Source organism: Tiliqua scincoides, unplaced genomic scaffold (genome assembly GCF_035046505.1).
Source record: "Tiliqua scincoides isolate rTilSci1 unplaced genomic scaffold, rTilSci1.hap2 HAP2_SCAFFOLD_183, whole genome shotgun sequence".
NCBI lineage: Eukaryota > Metazoa > Chordata > Lepidosauria > Squamata > Scincidae > Tiliqua > Tiliqua scincoides.
The window spans coordinates 18264-37707 of NW_027101435.1; the positions used below are offsets into that span (position 1 = coordinate 18264).

At 47.1% G+C, this 19444-nt stretch overlaps 1 protein-coding gene across 1 annotated transcript in view; it reads right to left on the reverse strand.

Annotated features, from left to right (window-relative positions):
• Positions 1 to 14232, reverse strand: part of LOC136635971 (deleted in malignant brain tumors 1 protein-like) — a gene marked incomplete at its 3' end in the record, with an annotated part of 31424 nt that extends 17192 nt beyond the window's left edge. Inside the window, exons 1-7 of the mRNA XM_066611025.1 lie at positions 13893 to 14232; positions 12677 to 12997; positions 8269 to 8583; positions 7068 to 7373; positions 2643 to 2960; positions 2023 to 2028; positions 1442 to 1747 (exon numbers count right to left, since the gene is read on the reverse strand). Of these exons, the coding sequence (XP_066467122.1) occupies positions 1442 to 1747; positions 2023 to 2028; positions 2643 to 2960; positions 7068 to 7373; positions 8269 to 8583; positions 12677 to 12997; positions 13893 to 14232 (1912 nt within the window). The remainder of the gene's footprint in view (positions 1 to 1441; positions 1748 to 2022; positions 2029 to 2642; positions 2961 to 7067; positions 7374 to 8268; positions 8584 to 12676; positions 12998 to 13892) is intronic.
• Between the last annotated feature and the right edge of the window lie 5212 nt (positions 14233 to 19444).

Below are 19444 nucleotides of genomic sequence, written 5' to 3' on the forward strand. Positions count from 1 at the left end.
TTTGTGGCTGGGACTGGTACAGGACCGCGGAGACTTTCCCGGTCTCCTGCCCGTTCACGAACGTGTCCCCCTCTGAGCCACGATCTTCTCCAGTCAGCCCCTGAACTAGTTATTCCTAGTTTCTTTGCAGTCGAGTCACACTGGTGGAAACTCACAACTCGACTCGTGACTCAGTGCAGTGACTCCGGCACATCCCATATATGTAGTAGAAAATGTTCCTTACCAGTGGAAGTGGGTTCTGCGACTGTTGTGATTTCATATGCTAAAGAAAGAGGAAAGCAAGATAAGAAAATATTATGTAACAAATTACAATTTCATCGAAATCAAAACGGTTTTGAACATAGCATTGCCTCCCTTGCTCTAGGACCATTTTAAAGGTTTCTTTGGAAACAAAACGGTTTTTGAGAATTAAAGGCAGAGTGATAATTTCCAGAATGAACAAATAAAATTAATAAAATATCAGACTTGTCTCGTACGACTTCTTATTTTCAAACCTGGTTACCCCCCCCCCCAAGATTATGCCTCTGACACTCACAGGGGCAGTATGGGACAGGAAAAGGGTGATAGAATCTCAGCGTGCACGGCTGCCACCAAGCTCATCCCTTCTGCCTGTCCTGCTCCCTGCCCCAGTCCCTCCACCAACCTATGCAGCATGCTTATCTTTGACCACTGTAGCACACACAGGGCCCAAGGCTTTCTTTGCTGGTGGCCGCTGTACACACAACAGCAGCATGTCAGTGCAGGATTGACAGAGGCAGATCACAAGGTCCACCATCATAAGCCCAGGATACCACAGGGCCATTAGTCTCCAACTGCACCACCGCAGAGAGTACAGTCCTGGCTTTGAAATGTGCCAGATTTATCTTATACAGTTTGTAATTGTGTCTAATAATTCAAAAGGACAGAAACTGCATGGCTTCCCACCAGCCCCCTATGTGGCTTGTGAATTTTCTCGTTCATGTCCAACTAAAGTTCATAACGAAAGGAGCACAGCGAGGGCTTACGTAACATTAAGTAGGGGGGAAACCACTGTCCTTATTTATCTCAGCATCGCTCATGTCCCAATGGCCGTTTGCTGTGTGTCCTTCATGTCTTTTTTTAACTTGTAAGCCTCTTGGGCACAAGAAATCATTTTCTGTCAATTATTTCATCCCTAAGACATAGCTTTGTGGCCATTTTTGTGGACTAGCATAGCTTAAATATTTCAAACAATTACAGTATAAGGAATTTAATGCAGGTGAGTCAGTACGAAGGCATAGAAGAAAAGGAAAGAAATTGGTTTTTGGAATAGTTGTCCATTATAAAGGTAGATTCTATTGCTACTCAAATACATTGTAATTTTGATGGGCAGTCCTACAGGGTTGAGAATCACTGCAGGAGCAACAGGATCGGATTCTGCTGTAAATGAATACCTGAAAGAGTAAATATCGCTTGGACCTACCGGAACAGACGACACCAGCGTCTTCGCTGTGAGCACAGTTATGCACGCCCCAGCCTCTGTGGTGACACTGCCACAAGTATTCTTCAGTCCCGTTGCACGCCACATCATCCAAGAAAATAGGGCCTGAGCCTTGCCCAAAAGAGGCACTTCCTGGGGCCCTGACGGCCCTGCCACATCCAAGCTGTCTGCACACAACGTTGGCATCGCTGACGTCCCATGAATCATCACAAACGCTCCCCCAGGATCCTCCGTGATTGACTTCAACACGGCCCTCACAACGGTTCCTTCCATTCACCAGTCTCAATGCTTGAAAGACAAATGCGCCAACAGAAAAAAAAAACACACACACACGGTAAATGTGCAACGAATTAACATTCTCTTTCAATAATGAGAGGAGCGAAAAATGGCTACTTTGCAGGAAACCACCCTCTACTCTAAAGCAGGAATGCGTGTTCCTCTTTTTATCATTTGGCCTCAGGAGGGTGACCAAGAATGTTTAGCACATCAGGTTGACAAGAAACTTCAGAGTGCAATCCAGAGAACACGAAACGTCACACAAAAAGAGTGCGGCCCATTACCACGGACAGCTGAAATCCCTTCCTCCTCACCCAACGCATAACGTAAAATACGGCGTTTAGCACTCGGCCTTTGGGCTGGGCAATCGTTTCCACAATGTAAGCACAAGGATCACGTGTTGTACAAGGAACTGGTGGAAGGCTCCTCTGGCTTGGGTCATATCACTGGCATAGACAGGGGGATCTGCGGGTGCAAGTGATCCCGAGTTGCACCAGGGCCACTTGCTGCTTCCACCCTCTTCCTCTGCACGCCTACTCCCCGCCCTCTCCCTGCCCTCCCTCTGCCTCCGCCCACCCCAGAACGCCTCCTCCCCGCCTCCCCCACACCCCACCCGCCTCTCCTCTGCTCGGCGGTCTGTGTGACCGCGGAGCGTCCAGACTTCGGCGCTCCACCGGCACTCGCCCCAGCGCTGACTTTTTTTGTTCAGAAGCACTGTTTGAGAAGCACACTGATTTTTCAGAATGGATGATGGTTCTACGAGAAGAGTACAAGCACTTCAAACATTCTATTGCTATTCAGATAGGCGAATATTCTGATGTGCATCCATGCTGAGCTTGGGATCCTTGCAGGAGCAACAGGAGACGTTTTCATGACAAACGACTACTGAAAGAGTAGGGGGGGAAACCATAGGACATACCAGAACAGATGACACCAGCATCTTCATGGTGACCACAGTTATGTACACCCCAGCCTCTGTGGCGACACTGCCACAAGTATTCCTCATTCCCTGCACACGTCACATCATCCAGGAGAATACTGCCGGAGCCTTGTCCAAAATGCGCGCTTCCTGGGGCACGGACAGCCTGGCCGCATCCAAGCTGTCTGCACACGACTTTGGCATCACTGAGTCCCCAGGAATCATCACAAACGGTACCCCAGGATCCTCCGTGAATGACTTCAACACGGCCCTCGCAAGTGTGTGCTCCGTTCACCAGCCTCAGTGCTTGAAAGGCAAAGAGGACCATTTATTGCGCGTTTACCACGTATTGTTCCATAGCAAACATTAACATTCTCATTCAAGAATGAGGGGAGTGAAAAATGGTTATTCTGCAGCACATACCAGCTTCCCTATGGCAGAAACGGGTGTTCCTCCCTTTATCAACTGGCTCCAAGAATTCTATGTTCTATGAACTCCATGTTGTGAACTTTTAGTTGAAAAGCAGTATATAAATACTGTTAATAATAATAATACGTTTCCTACCACAATCCATTACACATATCACAAACGTGTCCAAAATGCTCACTAAGCTGTGCACTCAGTGGGGTGTGAATGCTACTCTGCCCCTGTCCACATCCACTCTCCTTTCCACGAGAGAGAAAAGGGTATGTATTTCAGGACAGAGCCCAGACACAGAAAACACGAATGACATGAAACCGAATCATAATTACCATATGCTGCTGTTGCTGTTGGTGGTTCAGCTGCAAGCAAAACATTTAGAAAGATTATTTCAAACTCTCCCACCGTGGAACCTACACAACCTCAGGCCCATCACTAAAGCGGCACTTCACAATTTTTAACTACCGCAGTGTTAAGAAATCACTGACGGACAGTATTTGCAGTCCCTATCGGAGACCTGACTTGCCATGATCTGGACAACGTAAGAGGCCTTTGCAGCATCATCACCCCGTCTCGCTTGGTCTGGCAGTAGACCCCTGAGGCTCTTCGGGGCTCTGCCCCTTAGCCCGATTTCTCGATTTGGGGCATGGCATTCTTGCAACAGCCCCTGAACTAGCTATTGCTAGTTATGTGTGATAAGTTGCATGTTAAGTTGCATGCAAAGAGGCCTTTGCAGCATCATCACCCCGTCTCGCTTGGACTGGCAGTAGGTCACAATAAATTAGAGACTGTACTGTTCTTAGGTCACAATTACTGGTAGGTTATTTTTCAGGATCGGGCCTTGGGTAAAATCAGACAAAACTATAGTAAGACACCCCCCTATAAATTTAACCTCCGACGTATCCCAGGAGCATAGAAAATGCCGTGATTTCGGCTCCAAAACTTGCCCTCGACTTCTCTGTGAGATCGACTCATAAGCGAGTGCCTGCGTTAGATATCAGAGGGGAAATTCCTCCTTTCCCCCCCGCCCGGGCCATGAGAAGTTCAGTGGAACGTGCCTGCAAGTAAACGCACACAGGATTGCAGCCTGAACAAAGCAATTTATCTGCAATAAGTTCAAGATGCTATTCAAGTTCAAGATGCTATTTGTGCTATTTGTGAATCATGCTATCACTGATTTTTCAGAATGGGTGATGGTTCTACGAGAAGAGTAGGATGGTTCTACGAGAAATGCTCTAGGACCATTTTCTAGGTTTCATTGGAAACAAAACGGTTTTTGAGCATTAAAGGCAGAGTGATAATTTCCAGAATGAACAAATAACATTAATAAAATATAAGACTTGTCTCATAGGCCTTCTTATTTTCAGACCTGGTTTCCCCCCCACCCCCCAAATTATGCCTCTGATACTCACAGGGGCAGTACGGGACAGGAAAAGGGTGATAGAATCTCAGCGTGCACGGCTGCCGCCAAGCTCATCTCTTCTGCCTGGCCTGCTCCGTGCTCCAAACCGCCCCAGTCCCTCCACCAACCTATCCAGCAGGCTCATCTTTGAGCCACTACTGCACACACAGGGCCCAAGGCCATTCCTGCAGGTGGCTCCCGTGCACACAACAACAGCGCGTCTGTCCAGGATTCACTTATATATACTTATATCTGTATATAAGTCAAATCGCAATATTTTAGCTCCAAAGATGGTCGCTAAAGAATTAATACATAAAGCAATACTTTGACTTTCATCCACTTGACTTTCATTGCTTTCCTCTTTCAAATGTTTCAATTACAGGTCGTGTCTCACAATTGGCGAGTGCCCTTCCCAGAAGTCATGTGGTTGACAAAAGCGCATTAAAGCAAATCCTTTTAAAAATCAATGTCCTTTTGCTAGGACATTTGAAAACAGCCTTGCTGACCTTTGCGATGTAAGATACAGGCCCAAATCCTAACCAACTTTCCAGCACTGGCACAGCGGTGCCAATGGGACGTGTGCTGCATCCTGCAGTTGAGTGGCACTCATGGCGGTCTCCTCCAAGTAAAGGAATGCTTGTTCCCTTGTTCCTACAGCAAGATATTGCTGTAGTGGAATAGCACTGGGTGGATAAACCGCACATGGAGAATTTCTATGTAATACCACATGCCTTGACACATAACACACACATGAATTAAATGAGTCATACTGATATGACCTACTCAGGGGTGTGTAGAAGGTACTCTGCTCATGCCCCTCACGTGAGAGTGAACAGGGCACGTACTGCAGGACTGAGCCTGGACGCGGAATGCAAGAACAATCTTATACCAAAACTGAATTACCATATGTGGTTTCTGCTGTTGTTGATGATATTGGTGCTGTTGTTGGAGCTGCAAGAAACAATTCAGAGAAGGTTATTTCAAACTCTGCCACCACAGAACCAACACAATCGTAGGCCTTTCACAAAACTAGCATTTCATAGTTTTTAGCCAGTATTCAGAACGCACAGGTTGGGTTTTCAGGCCATTTCTGTGGCCCGATTTGAGGTGATTTTGAAAACGTCAGCGGCAACTGGCGCATCATCACCCTTTGTGGCTGGGACTGGTACAGGACCGCGGAGACTTTCCCGGTCTCCTGCCCGTTCACGAACGTGTCCCCCTCTGAGCCACGATCTTCTCCAGTCAGCCCCTGAACTAGTTATTCCTAGTTTCTTTGCAGTCGAGTCACACTGGTGGAAACTCACAACTCGACTCGTGACTCAGTGCAGTGACTCCGGCACATCCCATATATGTAGTAGAAAATGTTCCTTACCAGTGGAAGTGGGTTCTGCGACTGTTGTGATTTCATATGCTAAAGAAAGAGGAAAGCAAGATAAGAAAATATTATGTAACAAATTACAATTTCATCGAAATCAAAACGGTTTTGAACATAGCATTGCCTCCCTTGCTCTAGGACCATTTTAAAGGTTTCTTTGGAAACAAAACGGTTTTTGAGAATTAAAGGCAGAGTGATAATTTCCAGAATGAACAAATAAAATTAATAAAATATCAGACTTGTCTCGTACGACTTCTTATTTTCAAACCTGGTTACCCCCCCCCCCCAAGATTATGCCTCTGACACTCACAGGGGCAGTATGGGACAGGAAAAGGGTGATAGAATCTCAGCGTGCACGGCTGCCACCAAGCTCATCCCTTCTGCCTGTCCTGCTCCCTGCCCCAGTCCCTCCACCAACCTATGCAGCATGCTTATCTTTGACCACTGTAGCACACACAGGGCCCAAGGCTTTCTTTGCTGGTGGCCGCTGTACACACAACAGCAGCATGTCAGTGCAGGATTGACAGAGGCAGATCACAAGGTCCACCATCATAAGCCCAGGATACCACAGGGCCATTAGTCTCCAACTGCACCACCGCAGAGAGTACAGTCCTGGCTTTGAAATGTGCCAGATTTATCTTATACAGTTTGTAATTGTGTCTAATAATTCAAAAGGACAGAAACTGCATGGCTTCCCACCAGCCCCCTATGTGGCTTGTGAATTTTCTCGTTCATGTCCAACTAAAGTTCATAACGAAAGGAGCACAGCGAGGGCTTACGTAACATTAAGTAGGGGGGAAACCACTGTCCTTATTTATCTCAGCATCGCTCATGTCCCAATGGCCGTTTGCTGTGTGTCCTTCATGTCTTTTTTTAACTTGTAAGCCTCTTGGGCACAAGAAATCATTTTCTGTCAATTATTTCATCCCTAAGACATAGCTTTGTGGCCATTTTTGTGGACTAGCATAGCTTAAATATTTCAAACAATTACAGTATAAGGAATTTAATGCAGGTGAGTCAGTACGAAGGCATAGAAGAAAAGGAAAGAAATTGGTTTTTGGAATAGTTGTCCATTATAAAGGTAGATTCTATTGCTACTCAAATACATTGTAATTTTGATGGGCATTCCTACAGGGTTGAGAATCACTGCAGGAGCAACAGGATCGGATTCTGCTGTAAATGAATACCTGAAAGAGTAAATATCGCTTGGACCTACCGGAACAGACGACACCAGCGCCTTCGCTGTGAGCACAGTTATGCACGCCCCAGCCTCTGTGGTGACACTGCCACAAGTATTCTTCAGTCCCGTTGCACGCCACATCATCCAAGAAAATAGGGCCTGAGCCTTGCCCAAAAGAGGCACTTCCTGGGGCCCTGACGGCCCTGCCACATCCAAGCTGTCTGCACACAACGTTGGCATCGCTGACGTCCCATGAATCATCACAAACGCTCCCCCAGGATCCTCCGTGATTGACTTCAACACGGCCCTCACAACGGTTCCTTCCATTCACCAGTCTCAATGCTTGAAAGACAAATGCGCCAACAGAAAAAAAAAACACACACACACGGTAAATGTGCAACGAATTAACATTCTCTTTCAATAATGAGAGGAGCGAAAAATGGCTACTTTGCAGGAAACCACCCTCTACTCTAAAGCAGGAATGCGTGTTCCTCTTTTTATCATTTGGCCTCAGGAGGGTGACCAAGAATGTTTAGCACATCAGGTTGACAAGAAACTTCAGAGTGCAATCCAGAGAACACGAAACGTCACACAAAAAGAGTGCGGCCCATTACCACGGACAGCTGAAATCCCTTCCTCCTCACCCAACGCATAACGTAAAATACGGCGTTTAGCACTCGGCCTTTGGGCTGGGCAATCGTTTCCACAATGTAAGCACAAGGATCACGTGTTGTACAAGGAACTGGTGGAAGGCTCCTCTGGCTTGGGTCATATCACTGGCATAGACAGGGGGATCTGCGGGTGCAAGTGATCCCGAGTTGCACCAGGGCCACTTGCTGCTTCCACCCTCTTCCTCTGCACGCCTACTCCCCGCCCTCTCCCTGCCCTCCCTCTGCCTCCGCCCACCCCAGAACGCCTCCTCCCCGCCTCCCCCACACCCCACCCGCCTCTCCTCTGCTCGGCGGTCTGTGTGACCGCGGAGCGTCCAGACTTCGGCGCTCCACCGGCGCTCGCCCCAGCGCTGACTTTTTTTGTTCAGAAGCACTGTTTGAGAAGCACACTGATTTTTCAGAATGGATGATGGTTCTACGAGAAGAGTACAAGCACTTCAAACATTCTATTGCTATTCAGATAGGCGAATATTCTGATGTGCATCCATGCTGAGCTTGGGATCCTTGCAGGAGCAACAGGAGACGTTTTCATGACAAACGACTACTGAAAGAGTAGGGGGGGAAACCATAGGACATACCAGAACAGATGACACCAGCATCTTCATGGTGACCACAGTTATGTACACCCCAGCCTCTGTGGCGACACTGCCACAAGTATTCCTCATTCCCTGCACACGTCACATCATCCAGGAGAATACTGCCGGAGCCTTGTCCAAAATGCGCGCTTCCTGGGGCACGGACAGCCTGGCCGCATCCAAGCTGTCTGCACACGACTTTGGCATCACTGAGTCCCCAGGAATCATCACAAACGGTACCCCAGGATCCTCCGTGAATGACTTCAACACGGCCCTCGCAAGTGTGTGCTCCGTTCACCAGCCTCAGTGCTTGAAAGGCAAAGAGGACCATTTATTGCGCGTTTACCACGTATTGTTCCATAGCAAACATTAACATTCTCATTCAAGAATGAGGGGAGTGAAAAATGGTTATTCTGCAGCACATACCAGCTTCCCTATGGCAGAAACGGGTGTTCCTCCCTTTATCAACTGGCTCCAAGAATTCTATGTTCTATGAACTCCATGTTGTGAACTTTTAGTTGAAAAGCAGTATATAAATACTGTTAATAATAATAATACGTTTCCTACCACAATCCATTACACATATCACAAACGTGTCCAAAATGCTCACTAAGCTGTGCACTCAGTGGGGTGTGAATGCTACTCTGCCCCTGTCCACATCCACTCTCCTTTCCACGAGAGAGAAAAGGGTACGTATTTCAGGACAGAGCCCAGACACAGAAAACACGAATGACATGAAACCGAATCATAATTACCATATGCTGCTGTTGCTGTTGGTGGTTCAGCTGCAAGCAAAACATTTAGAAAGATTATTTCAAACTCTCCCACCGTGGAACCTACACAACCTCAGGCCCATCACTAAAGCGGCACTTCACAATTTTTAACTACCGCAGTGTTAAGAAATCACTGACGGACAGTATTTGCAGTCCCTATCGGAGACCTGACTTGCCATGATCTGGACAACGTAAGAGGCCTTTGCAGCATCATCACCCCGTCTCGCTTGGTCTGGCAGTAGACCCCTGAGGCTCTTCGGGGCTCTGCCCCTTAGCCCGATTTCTCGATTTGGGGCATGGCATTCTTGCAACAGCCCCTGAACTAGCTATTGCTAGTTATGTGTGATAAGTTGCATGTTAAGTTGCATGCAAAGAGGCCTTTGCAGCATCATCACCCCGTCTCGCTTGGACTGGCAGTAGGTCACAATAAATTAGAGACTGTACTGTTCTTAGGTCACAATTACTGGTAGGTTATTTTTCAGGATCGGGCCTTGGGTAAAATCAGACAAAACTATAGTAAGACACCCCCCTATAAATTTAACCTCCGACGTATCCCAGGAGCATAGAAAATGCCGTGATTTCGGCTCCAAAACTTGCCCTCGACTTCTCTGTGAGATCGACTCATAAGCGAGTGCCTGCGTTAGATATCAGAGGGGAAATTCCTCCTTTCCCCCCCGCCCGGGCCATGAGAAGTTCAGTGGAACGTGCCTGCAAGTAAACGCACACAGGATTGCAGCCTGAACAAAGCAATTTATCTGCAATAAGTTCAAGATGCTATTCAAGTTCAAGATGCTATTTGTGCTATTTGTGAATCATGCTATCACTGATTTTTCAGAATGGGTGATGGTTCTACGAGAAGAGTAGGATGGTTCTACGAGAAATGCTCTAGGACCATTTTCTAGGTTTCATTGGAAACAAAACGGTTTTTGAGCATTAAAGGCAGAGTGATAATTTCCAGAATGAACAAATAACATTAATAAAATATAAGACTTGTCTCATAGGCCTTCTTATTTTCAGACCTGGTTTCCCCCCCACCCCCCAAATTATGCCTCTGATACTCACAGGGGCAGTACGGGACAGGAAAAGGGTGATAGAATCTCAGCGTGCACGGCTGCCGCCAAGCTCATCCCTTCTGCCTGGCCTGCTCCGTGCTCCAAACCGCCCCAGTCCCTCCACCAACCTATCCAGCAGGCTCATCTTTGAGCCACTACTGCACACACAGGGCCCAAGGCCATTCCTGCAGGTGGCTCCCGTGCACACAACAACAGCGCGTCTGTCCAGGATTCACTTATATATACTTATATCTGTATATAAGTCAAATCGCAATATTTTAGCTCCAAAGATGGTCGCTAAAGAATTAATACATAAAGCAATACTTTGACTTTCATCCACTTGACTTTCATTGCTTTCCTCTTTCAAATGTTTCAATTACAGGTCGTGTCTCACAATTGGCGAGTGCCCTTCCCAGAAGTCATGTGGTTGACAAAAGCGCATTAAAGCAAATCCTTTTAAAAATCAATGTCCTTTTGCTAGGACATTTGAAAACAGCCTTGCTGACCTTTGCGATGTAAGATACAGGCCCAAATCCTAACCAACTTTCCAGCACTGGCACAGCGGTGCCAATGGGACGTGTGCTGCATCCTGCAGTTGAGTGGCACTCATGGCGGTCTCCTCCAAGTAAAGGAATGCTTGTTCCCTTGTTCCTACAGCAAGATATTGCTGTAGTGGAATAGCACTGGGTGGATAAACCGCACATGGAGAATTTCTATGTAATACCACATGCCTTGACACATAACACACACATGAATTAAATGAGTCATACTGATATGACCTACTCAGGGGTGTGTAGAAGGTACTCTGCTCATGCCCCTCACGTGAGAGTGAACAGGGCACGTACTGCAGGACTGAGCCTGGACGCGGAATGCAAGAACAATCTTATACCAAAACTGAATTACCATATGTGGTTTCTGCTGTTGTTGATGATATTGGTGCTGTTGTTGGAGCTGCAAGAAACAATTCAGAGAAGGTTATTTCAAACTCTGCCACCACAGAACCAACACAATCGTAGGCCTTTCACAAAACTAGCATTTCATAGTTTTTAGCCAGTATTCAGAACGCACAGGTTGGGTTTTCAGGCCATTTCTGTGGCCCGATTTGAGGTGATTTTGAAAACGTCAGCGGCAACTGGCGCATCATCACCCTTTGTGGCTGGGACTGGTACAGGACCGCGGAGACTTTCCCGGTCTCCTGCCCGTTCACGAACGTGTCCCCCTCTGAGCCACGATCTTCTCCAGTCAGCCCCTGAACTAGTTATTCCTAGTTTCTTTGCAGTCGAGTCACACTGGTGGAAACTCACAACTCGACTCGTGACTCAGTGCAGTGACTCCGGCACATCCCATATATGTAGTAGAAAATGTTCCTTACCAGTGGAAGTGGGTTCTGCGACTGTTGTGATTTCATATGCTAAAGAAAGAGGAAAGCAAGATAAGAAAATATTATGTAACAAATTACAATTTCATCGAAATCAAAACGGTTTTGAACATAGCATTGCCTCCCTTGCTCTAGGACCATTTTAAAGGTTTCTTTGGAAACAAAACGGTTTTTGAGAATTAAAGGCAGAGTGATAATTTCCAGAATGAACAAATAAAATTAATAAAATATCAGACTTGTCTCGTACGACTTCTTATTTTCAAACCTGGTTACCCCCCCCCCAAGATTATGCCTCTGACACTCACAGGGGCAGTATGGGACAGGAAAAGGGTGATAGAATCTCAGCGTGCACGGCTGCCACCAAGCTCATCCCTTCTGCCTGTCCTGCTCCCTGCCCCAGTCCCTCCACCAACCTATGCAGCATGCTTATCTTTGACCACTGTAGCACACACAGGGCCCAAGGCTTTCTTTGCTGGTGGCCGCTGTACACACAACAGCAGCATGTCAGTGCAGGATTGACAGAGGCAGATCACAAGGTCCACCATCATAAGCCCAGGATACCACAGGGCCATTAGTCTCCAACTGCACCACCGCAGAGAGTACAGTCCTGGCTTTGAAATGTGCCAGATTTATCTTATACAGTTTGTAATTGTGTCTAATAATTCAAAAGGACAGAAACTGCATGGCTTCCCACCAGCCCCCTATGTGGCTTGTGAATTTTCTCGTTCATGTCCAACTAAAGTTCATAACGAAAGGAGCACAGCGAGGGCTTACGTAACATTAAGTAGGGGGGAAACCACTGTCCTTATTTATCTCAGCATCGCTCATGTCCCAATGGCCGTTTGCTGTGTGTCCTTCATGTCTTTTTTTAACTTGTAAGCCTCTTGGGCACAAGAAATCATTTTCTGTCAATTATTTCATCCCTAAGACATAGCTTTGTGGCCATTTTTGTGGACTAGCATAGCTTAAATATTTCAAACAATTACAGTATAAGGAATTTAATGCAGGTGAGTCAGTACGAAGGCATAGAAGAAAAGGAAAGAAATTGGTTTTTGGAATAGTTGTCCATTATAAAGGTAGATTCTATTGCTACTCAAATACATTGTAATTTTGATGGGCATTCCTACAGGGTTGAGAATCACTGCAGGAGCAACAGGATCGGATTCTGCTGTAAATGAATACCTGAAAGAGTAAATATCGCTTGGACCTACCGGAACAGACGACACCAGCGTCTTCGCTGTGAGCACAGTTATGCACGCCCCAGCCTCTGTGGTGACACTGCCACAAGTATTCTTCAGTCCCGTTGCACGCCACATCATCCAAGAAAATAGGGCCTGAGCCTTGCCCAAAAGAGGCACTTCCTGGGGCCCTGACGGCCCTGCCACATCCAAGCTGTCTGCACACAACGTTGGCATCGCTGACGTCCCATGAATCATCACAAACGCTCCCCCAGGATCCTCCGTGATTGACTTCAACACGGCCCTCACAACGGTTCCTTCCATTCACCAGTCTCAATGCTTGAAAGACAAATGCGCCAACAGAAAAAAAAAACACACACACACGGTAAATGTGCAACGAATTAACATTCTCTTTCAATAATGAGAGGAGCGAAAAATGGCTACTTTGCAGGAAACCACCCTCTACTCTAAAGCAGGAATGCGTGTTCCTCTTTTTATCATTTGGCCTCAGGAGGGTGACCAAGAATGTTTAGCACATCAGGTTGACAAGAAACTTCAGAGTGCAATCCAGAGAACACGAAACGTCACACAAAAAGAGTGCGGCCCATTACCACGGACAGCTGAAATCCCTTCCTCCTCACCCAACGCATAACGTAAAATACGGCGTTTAGCACTCGGCCTTTGGGCTGGGCAATCGTTTCCACAATGTAAGCACAAGGATCACGTGTTGTACAAGGAACTGGTGGAAGGCTCCTCTGGCTTGGGTCATATCACTGGCATAGACAGGGGGATCTGCGGGTGCAAGTGATCCCGAGTTGCACCAGGGCCACTTGCTGCTTCCACCCTCTTCCTCTGCACGCCTACTCCCCGCCCTCTCCCTGCCCTCCCTCTGCCTCCGCCCACCCCAGAACGCCTCCTCCCCGCCTCCCCCACACCCCACCCGCCTCTCCTCTGCTCGGCGGTCTGTGTGACCGCGGAGCGTCCAGACTTCGGCGCTCCACCGGCGCTCGCCCCAGCGCTGACTTTTTTTGTTCAGAAGCACTGTTTGAGAAGCACACTGATTTTTCAGAATGGATGATGGTTCTACGAGAAGAGTACAAGCACTTCAAACATTCTATTGCTATTCAGATAGGCGAATATTCTGATGTGCATCCATGCTGAGCTTGGGATCCTTGCAGGAGCAACAGGAGACGTTTTCATGACAAACGACTACTGAAAGAGTAGGGGGGGAAACCATAGGACATACCAGAACAGATGACACCAGCATCTTCATGGTGACCACAGTTATGTACACCCCAGCCTCTGTGGCGACACTGCCACAAGTATTCCTCATTCCCTGCACACGTCACATCATCCAGGAGAATACTGCCGGAGCCTTGTCCAAAATGCGCGCTTCCTGGGGCACGGACAGCCTGGCCGCATCCAAGCTGTCTGCACACGACTTTGGCATCACTGAGTCCCCAGGAATCATCACAAACGGTACCCCAGGATCCTCCGTGAATGACTTCAACACGGCCCTCGCAAGTGTGTGCTCCGTTCACCAGCCTCAGTGCTTGAAAGGCAAAGAGGACCATTTATTGCGCGTTTACCACGTATTGTTCCATAGCAAACATTAACATTCTCATTCAAGAATGAGGGGAGTGAAAAATGGTTATTCTGCAGCACATACCAGCTTCCCTATGGCAGAAACGGGTGTTCCTCCCTTTATCAACTGGCTCCAAGAATTCTATGTTCTATGAACTCCATGTTGTGAACTTTTAGTTGAAAAGCAGTATATAAATACTGTTAATAATAATAATACGTTTCCTACCACAATCCATTACACATATCACAAACGTGTCCAAAATGCTCACTAAGCTGTGCACTCAGTGGGGTGTGAATGCTACTCTGCCCCTGTCCACATCCACTCTCCTTTCCACGAGAGAGAAAAGGGTACGTATTTCAGGACAGAGCCCAGACACAGAAAACACGAATGACATGAAACCGAATCATAATTACCATATGCTGCTGTTGCTGTTGGTGGTTCAGCTGCAAGCAAAACATTTAGAAAGATTATTTCAAACTCTCCCACCGTGGAACCTACACAACCTCAGGCCCATCACTAAAGCGGCACTTCACAATTTTTAACTACCGCAGTGTTAAGAAATCACTGACGGACAGTATTTGCAGTCCCTATCGGAGACCTGACTTGCCATGATCTGGACAACGTAAGAGGCCTTTGCAGCATCATCACCCCGTCTCGCTTGGTCTGGCAGTAGACCCCTGAGGCTCTTCGGGGCTCTGCCCCTTAGCCCGATTTCTCGATTTGGGGCATGGCATTCTTGCAACAGCCCCTGAACTAGCTATTGCTAGTTATGTGTGATAAGTTGCATGTTAAGTTGCATGCAAAGAGGCCTTTGCAGCATCATCACCCCGTCTCGCTTGGACTGGCAGTAGGTCACAATAAATTAGAGACTGTACTGTTCTTAGGTCACAATTACTGGTAGGTTATTTTTCAGGATCGGGCCTTGGGTAAAATCAGACAAAACTATAGTAAGACACCCCCCTATAAATTTAACCTCCGACGTATCCCAGGAGCATAGAAAATGCCGTGATTTCGGCTCCAAAACTTGCCCTCGACTTCTCTGTGAGATCGACTCATAAGCGAGTGCCTGCGTTAGATATCAGAGGGGAAATTCCTCCTTTCCCCCCCGCCCGGGCCATGAGAAGTTCAGTGGAACGTGCCTGCAAGTAAACGCACACAGGATTGCAGCCTGAACAAAGCAATTTATCTGCAATAAGTTCAAGATGCTATTCAAGTTCAAGATGCTATTTGTGCTATTTGTGAATCATGCTATCACTGATTTTTCAGAATGGGTGATGGTTCTACGAGAAGAGTAGGATGGTTCTACGAGAAATGCTCTAGGACCATTTTCTAGGTTTCATTGGAAACAAAACGGTTTTTGAGCATTAAAGGCAGAGTGATAATTTCCAGAATGAACAAATAACATTAATAAAATATAAGACTTGTCTCATAGGCCTTCTTATTTTCAGACCTGGTTTCCCCCCCACCCCCCAAATTATGCCTCTGATACTCACAGGGGCAGTACGGGACAGGAAAAGGGTGATAGAATCTCAGCGTGCACGGCTGCCGCCAAGCTCATCCCTTCTGCCTGGCCTGCTCCGTGCTCCAAACCGCCCCAGTCCCTCCACCAACCTATCCAGCAGGCTCATCTTTGAGCCACTACTGCACACACAGGGCCCAAGGCCATTCCTGCAGGTGGCTCCCGTGCACACAACAACAGCGCGTCTGTCCAGGATTCACTTATATATACTTATATCTGTATATAAGTCAAATCGCAATATTTTAGCTCCAAAGATGGTCGCTAAAGAATTAATACATAAAGCAATACTTTGACTTTCATCCACTTGACTTTCATTGCTTTCCTCTTTCAAATGTTTCAATTACAGGTCGTGTCTCACAATTGGCGAGTGCCCTTCCCAGAAGTCATGTGGTTGACAAAAGCGCATTAAAGCAAATCCTTTTAAAAATCAATGTCCTTTTGCTAGGACATTTGAAAACAGCCTTGCTGACCTTTGCGATGTAAGATACAGGCCCAAATCCTAACCAACTTTCCAGCACTGGCACAGCGGTGCCAATGGGACGTGTGCTGCATCCTGCAGTTGAGTGGCACTCATGGCGGTCTCCTCCAAGTAAAGGAATGCTTGTTCCCTTGTTCCTACAGCAAGATATTGCTGTAGTGGAATAGCACTGGGTGGATAAACCGCACATGGAGAATTTCTATGTAATACCACATGCCTTGACACATAACACACACATGAATTAAATGAGTCATACTGATATGACCTACTCAGGGGTGTGTAGAAGGTACTCTGCTCATGCCCCTCACGTGAGAGTGAACAGGGCACGTACTGCAGGACTGAGCCTGGACGCGGAATGCAAGAACAATCTTATACCAAAACTGAATTACCATATGTGGTTTCTGCTGTTGTTGATGATATTGGTGCTGTTGTTGGAGCTGCAAGAAACAATTCAGAGAAGGTTGATTTCAAACTCTGCCACCACAGAACCAACACAATCGTAGGCCTTTCACAAAACTAGCATTTCATAGTTTTTAGCCAGTATTCAGAACGCACAGGTTGGGTTTTCAGGCCATTTCTGTGGCCCGATTTGAGGTGATTTTGAAAACGTCAGCGGCAACTGGCGCATCATCACCCTTTGTGGCTGGGACTGGTACAGGACCGCGGAGACTTTCCCGGTCTCCTGCCCGTTCACGAACGTGTCCCCCTCTGAGCCACGATCTTCTCCAGTCAGCCCCTGAACTAGTTATTCCTAGTTTCTTTGCAGTCGAGTCACACTGGTGGAAACTCACAACTCGACTCGTGACTCAGTGCAGTGACTCCGGCACATCCCATATATGTAGTAGAAAATGTTCCTTACCAGTGGAAGTGGGTTCTGCGACTGTTGTGATTTCATATGCTAAAGAAAGAGGAAAGCAAGATAAGAAAATATTATGTAACAAATTACAATTTCATCGAAATCAAAACGGTTTTGAACATAGCATTGCCTCCCTTGCTCTAGGACCATTTTAAAGGTTTCTTTGGAAACAAAACGGTTTTTGAGAATTAAAGGCAGAGTGATAATTTCCAGAATGAACAAATAAAATTAATAAAATATCAGACTTGTCTCGTACGACTTCTTATTTTCAAACCTGGTTACCCCCCCCCCCAAGATTATGCCTCTGACACTCACAGGGGCAGTATGGGACAGGAAAAGGGTGATAGAATCTCAGCGTGCACGGCTGCCACCAAGCTCATCCCTTCTGCCTGTCCTGCTCCCTGCCCCAGTCCCTCCACCAACCTATGCAGCATGCTTATCTTTGACCACTGTAGCACACACAGGGCCCAAGGCTTTCTTTGCTGGTGGCCGCTGTACACACAACAGCAGCATGTCAGTGCAGGATTGACAGAGGCAGATCACAAGGTCCACCATCATAAGCCCAGGATACCACAGGGCCATTAGTCTCCAACTGCACCACCGCAGAGAGTACAGTCCTGGCTTTGAAATGTGCCAGATTTATCTTATACAGTTTGTAATTGTGTCTAATAATTCAAAAGGACAGAAACTGCATGGCTTCCACCAGCCCCCTATGTGGCTTGTGAATTTTCTCGTTCATGTCCAACTAAAGTTCATAACGAAAGGAGCACAGCGAGGGCTTACGTAACATTAAGTAGGGGGGAAACCACTGTCCTTATTTATCTCAGCATCGCTCATGTCCCAATGGCCGTTTGCTGTGTGTCCTTCATGTCTTTTTTTAACTTGTAAGCCTCTTGGGCACAAGAAATCATTTTCTGTCAATTATTTCATCCCTAAGACATAGCTTTGTGGCCATTTTTGTGGACTAGCATAGCTTAAATATTTCAAACAATTACAGTATAAGGAATTTAATGCAGGTGAGTCAGTACGAAGGCATAGAAGAAAAGGAAAGAAATTGGTTTTTGGAATAGTTGTCCATTATAAAGGTAGATTCTATTGCTACTCAAATACATTGTAATTTTGATGGGCATTCCTACAGGGTTGAGAATCACTGCAGGAGCAACAGGATCGGATTCTGCTGTAAATGAATACCTGAAAGAGTAAATATCGCTTGGACCTACCGGAACAGACGACACCAGCGTCTTCGCTGTGAGCACAGTTATGCACGCCCCAGCCTCTGTGGTGACACTGCCACAAGTATTCTTCAGTCCCGTTGCACGCCACATCATCCAAGAAAATAGGGCCTGAGCCTTGCCCAAAGAGGCACTTCCTGGGCCCTGACGGCCCTGCCACATCCAAGCTGTCTGCACACAACGTTGGCATCGCTGACGTCCCATGAATCATCACAAACGCTCCCCCAGGATCCTCCGTGATTGACTTCAACACGGCCCTCACAACGGTTCCTTCATTCACCAGTCTCAATGCTTGAAAGACAAATGCGCCAACAGAAAAAAAAAACACACACACACGGTAAATGTGCAACGAATTAACATTCTCTTTCAATAATGAGAGGAGCGAAAAATGGCTACTTTGCAGGAACCACCCTCTACTCTAAAGCAGGAATGCGTGTTCCTCTTTTTATCATTTGGCCTCAGGAGGGTGACCAAGAATGTTTAGCACATCAGGTTGACAAGAAACTTCAGAGTGCAATCCAGAGAACACGAAACGTCACACAAAAAGAGTGCGGCCCATTACCACGGACAGCTGAAATCCCTTCCTCCTCACCCAACGCATAACGTAAAATACGGCGTTTAGCACTCGGCCTTTGGGCTGGGCAATCGTTTCCACAATGTAAGCACAAGGATCACGTGTTGTACAAGGAACTGGTGGAAGGCTCCCTCTGGCTTGGGTCATATCACTGGCATAGACAGGGGGATCTGCGGGTGCAAGTGATCCCGAGTTGCACCAGGGCCACTTGCTGCTTCCACCCTCTTCCTCTGCACGCCTACTCCCCGCCCTCTCCCTGCCCTCCCTCTGCCTCCGCCCACCCCAGAACGCCTCCTCCCCGCCTCCCCCACACCCCACCCGCCTCTCCTCTGCTCGGCGGTCTGTGTGACCGCGGAGCGTCCAGACTTCGGCGCTCCACCGGCGCTCGCCCCAGCGCTGACTTTTTTTGTTCAGAAGCACTGTTTGAGAAGCACACTGATTTTTCAGAATGGATGATGGTTCTACGAGAAGAGTACAAGCACTTCAAACATTCTATTGCTATTCAGATAGGCGAATATTCTGATGTGCATCCATGCTGAGCA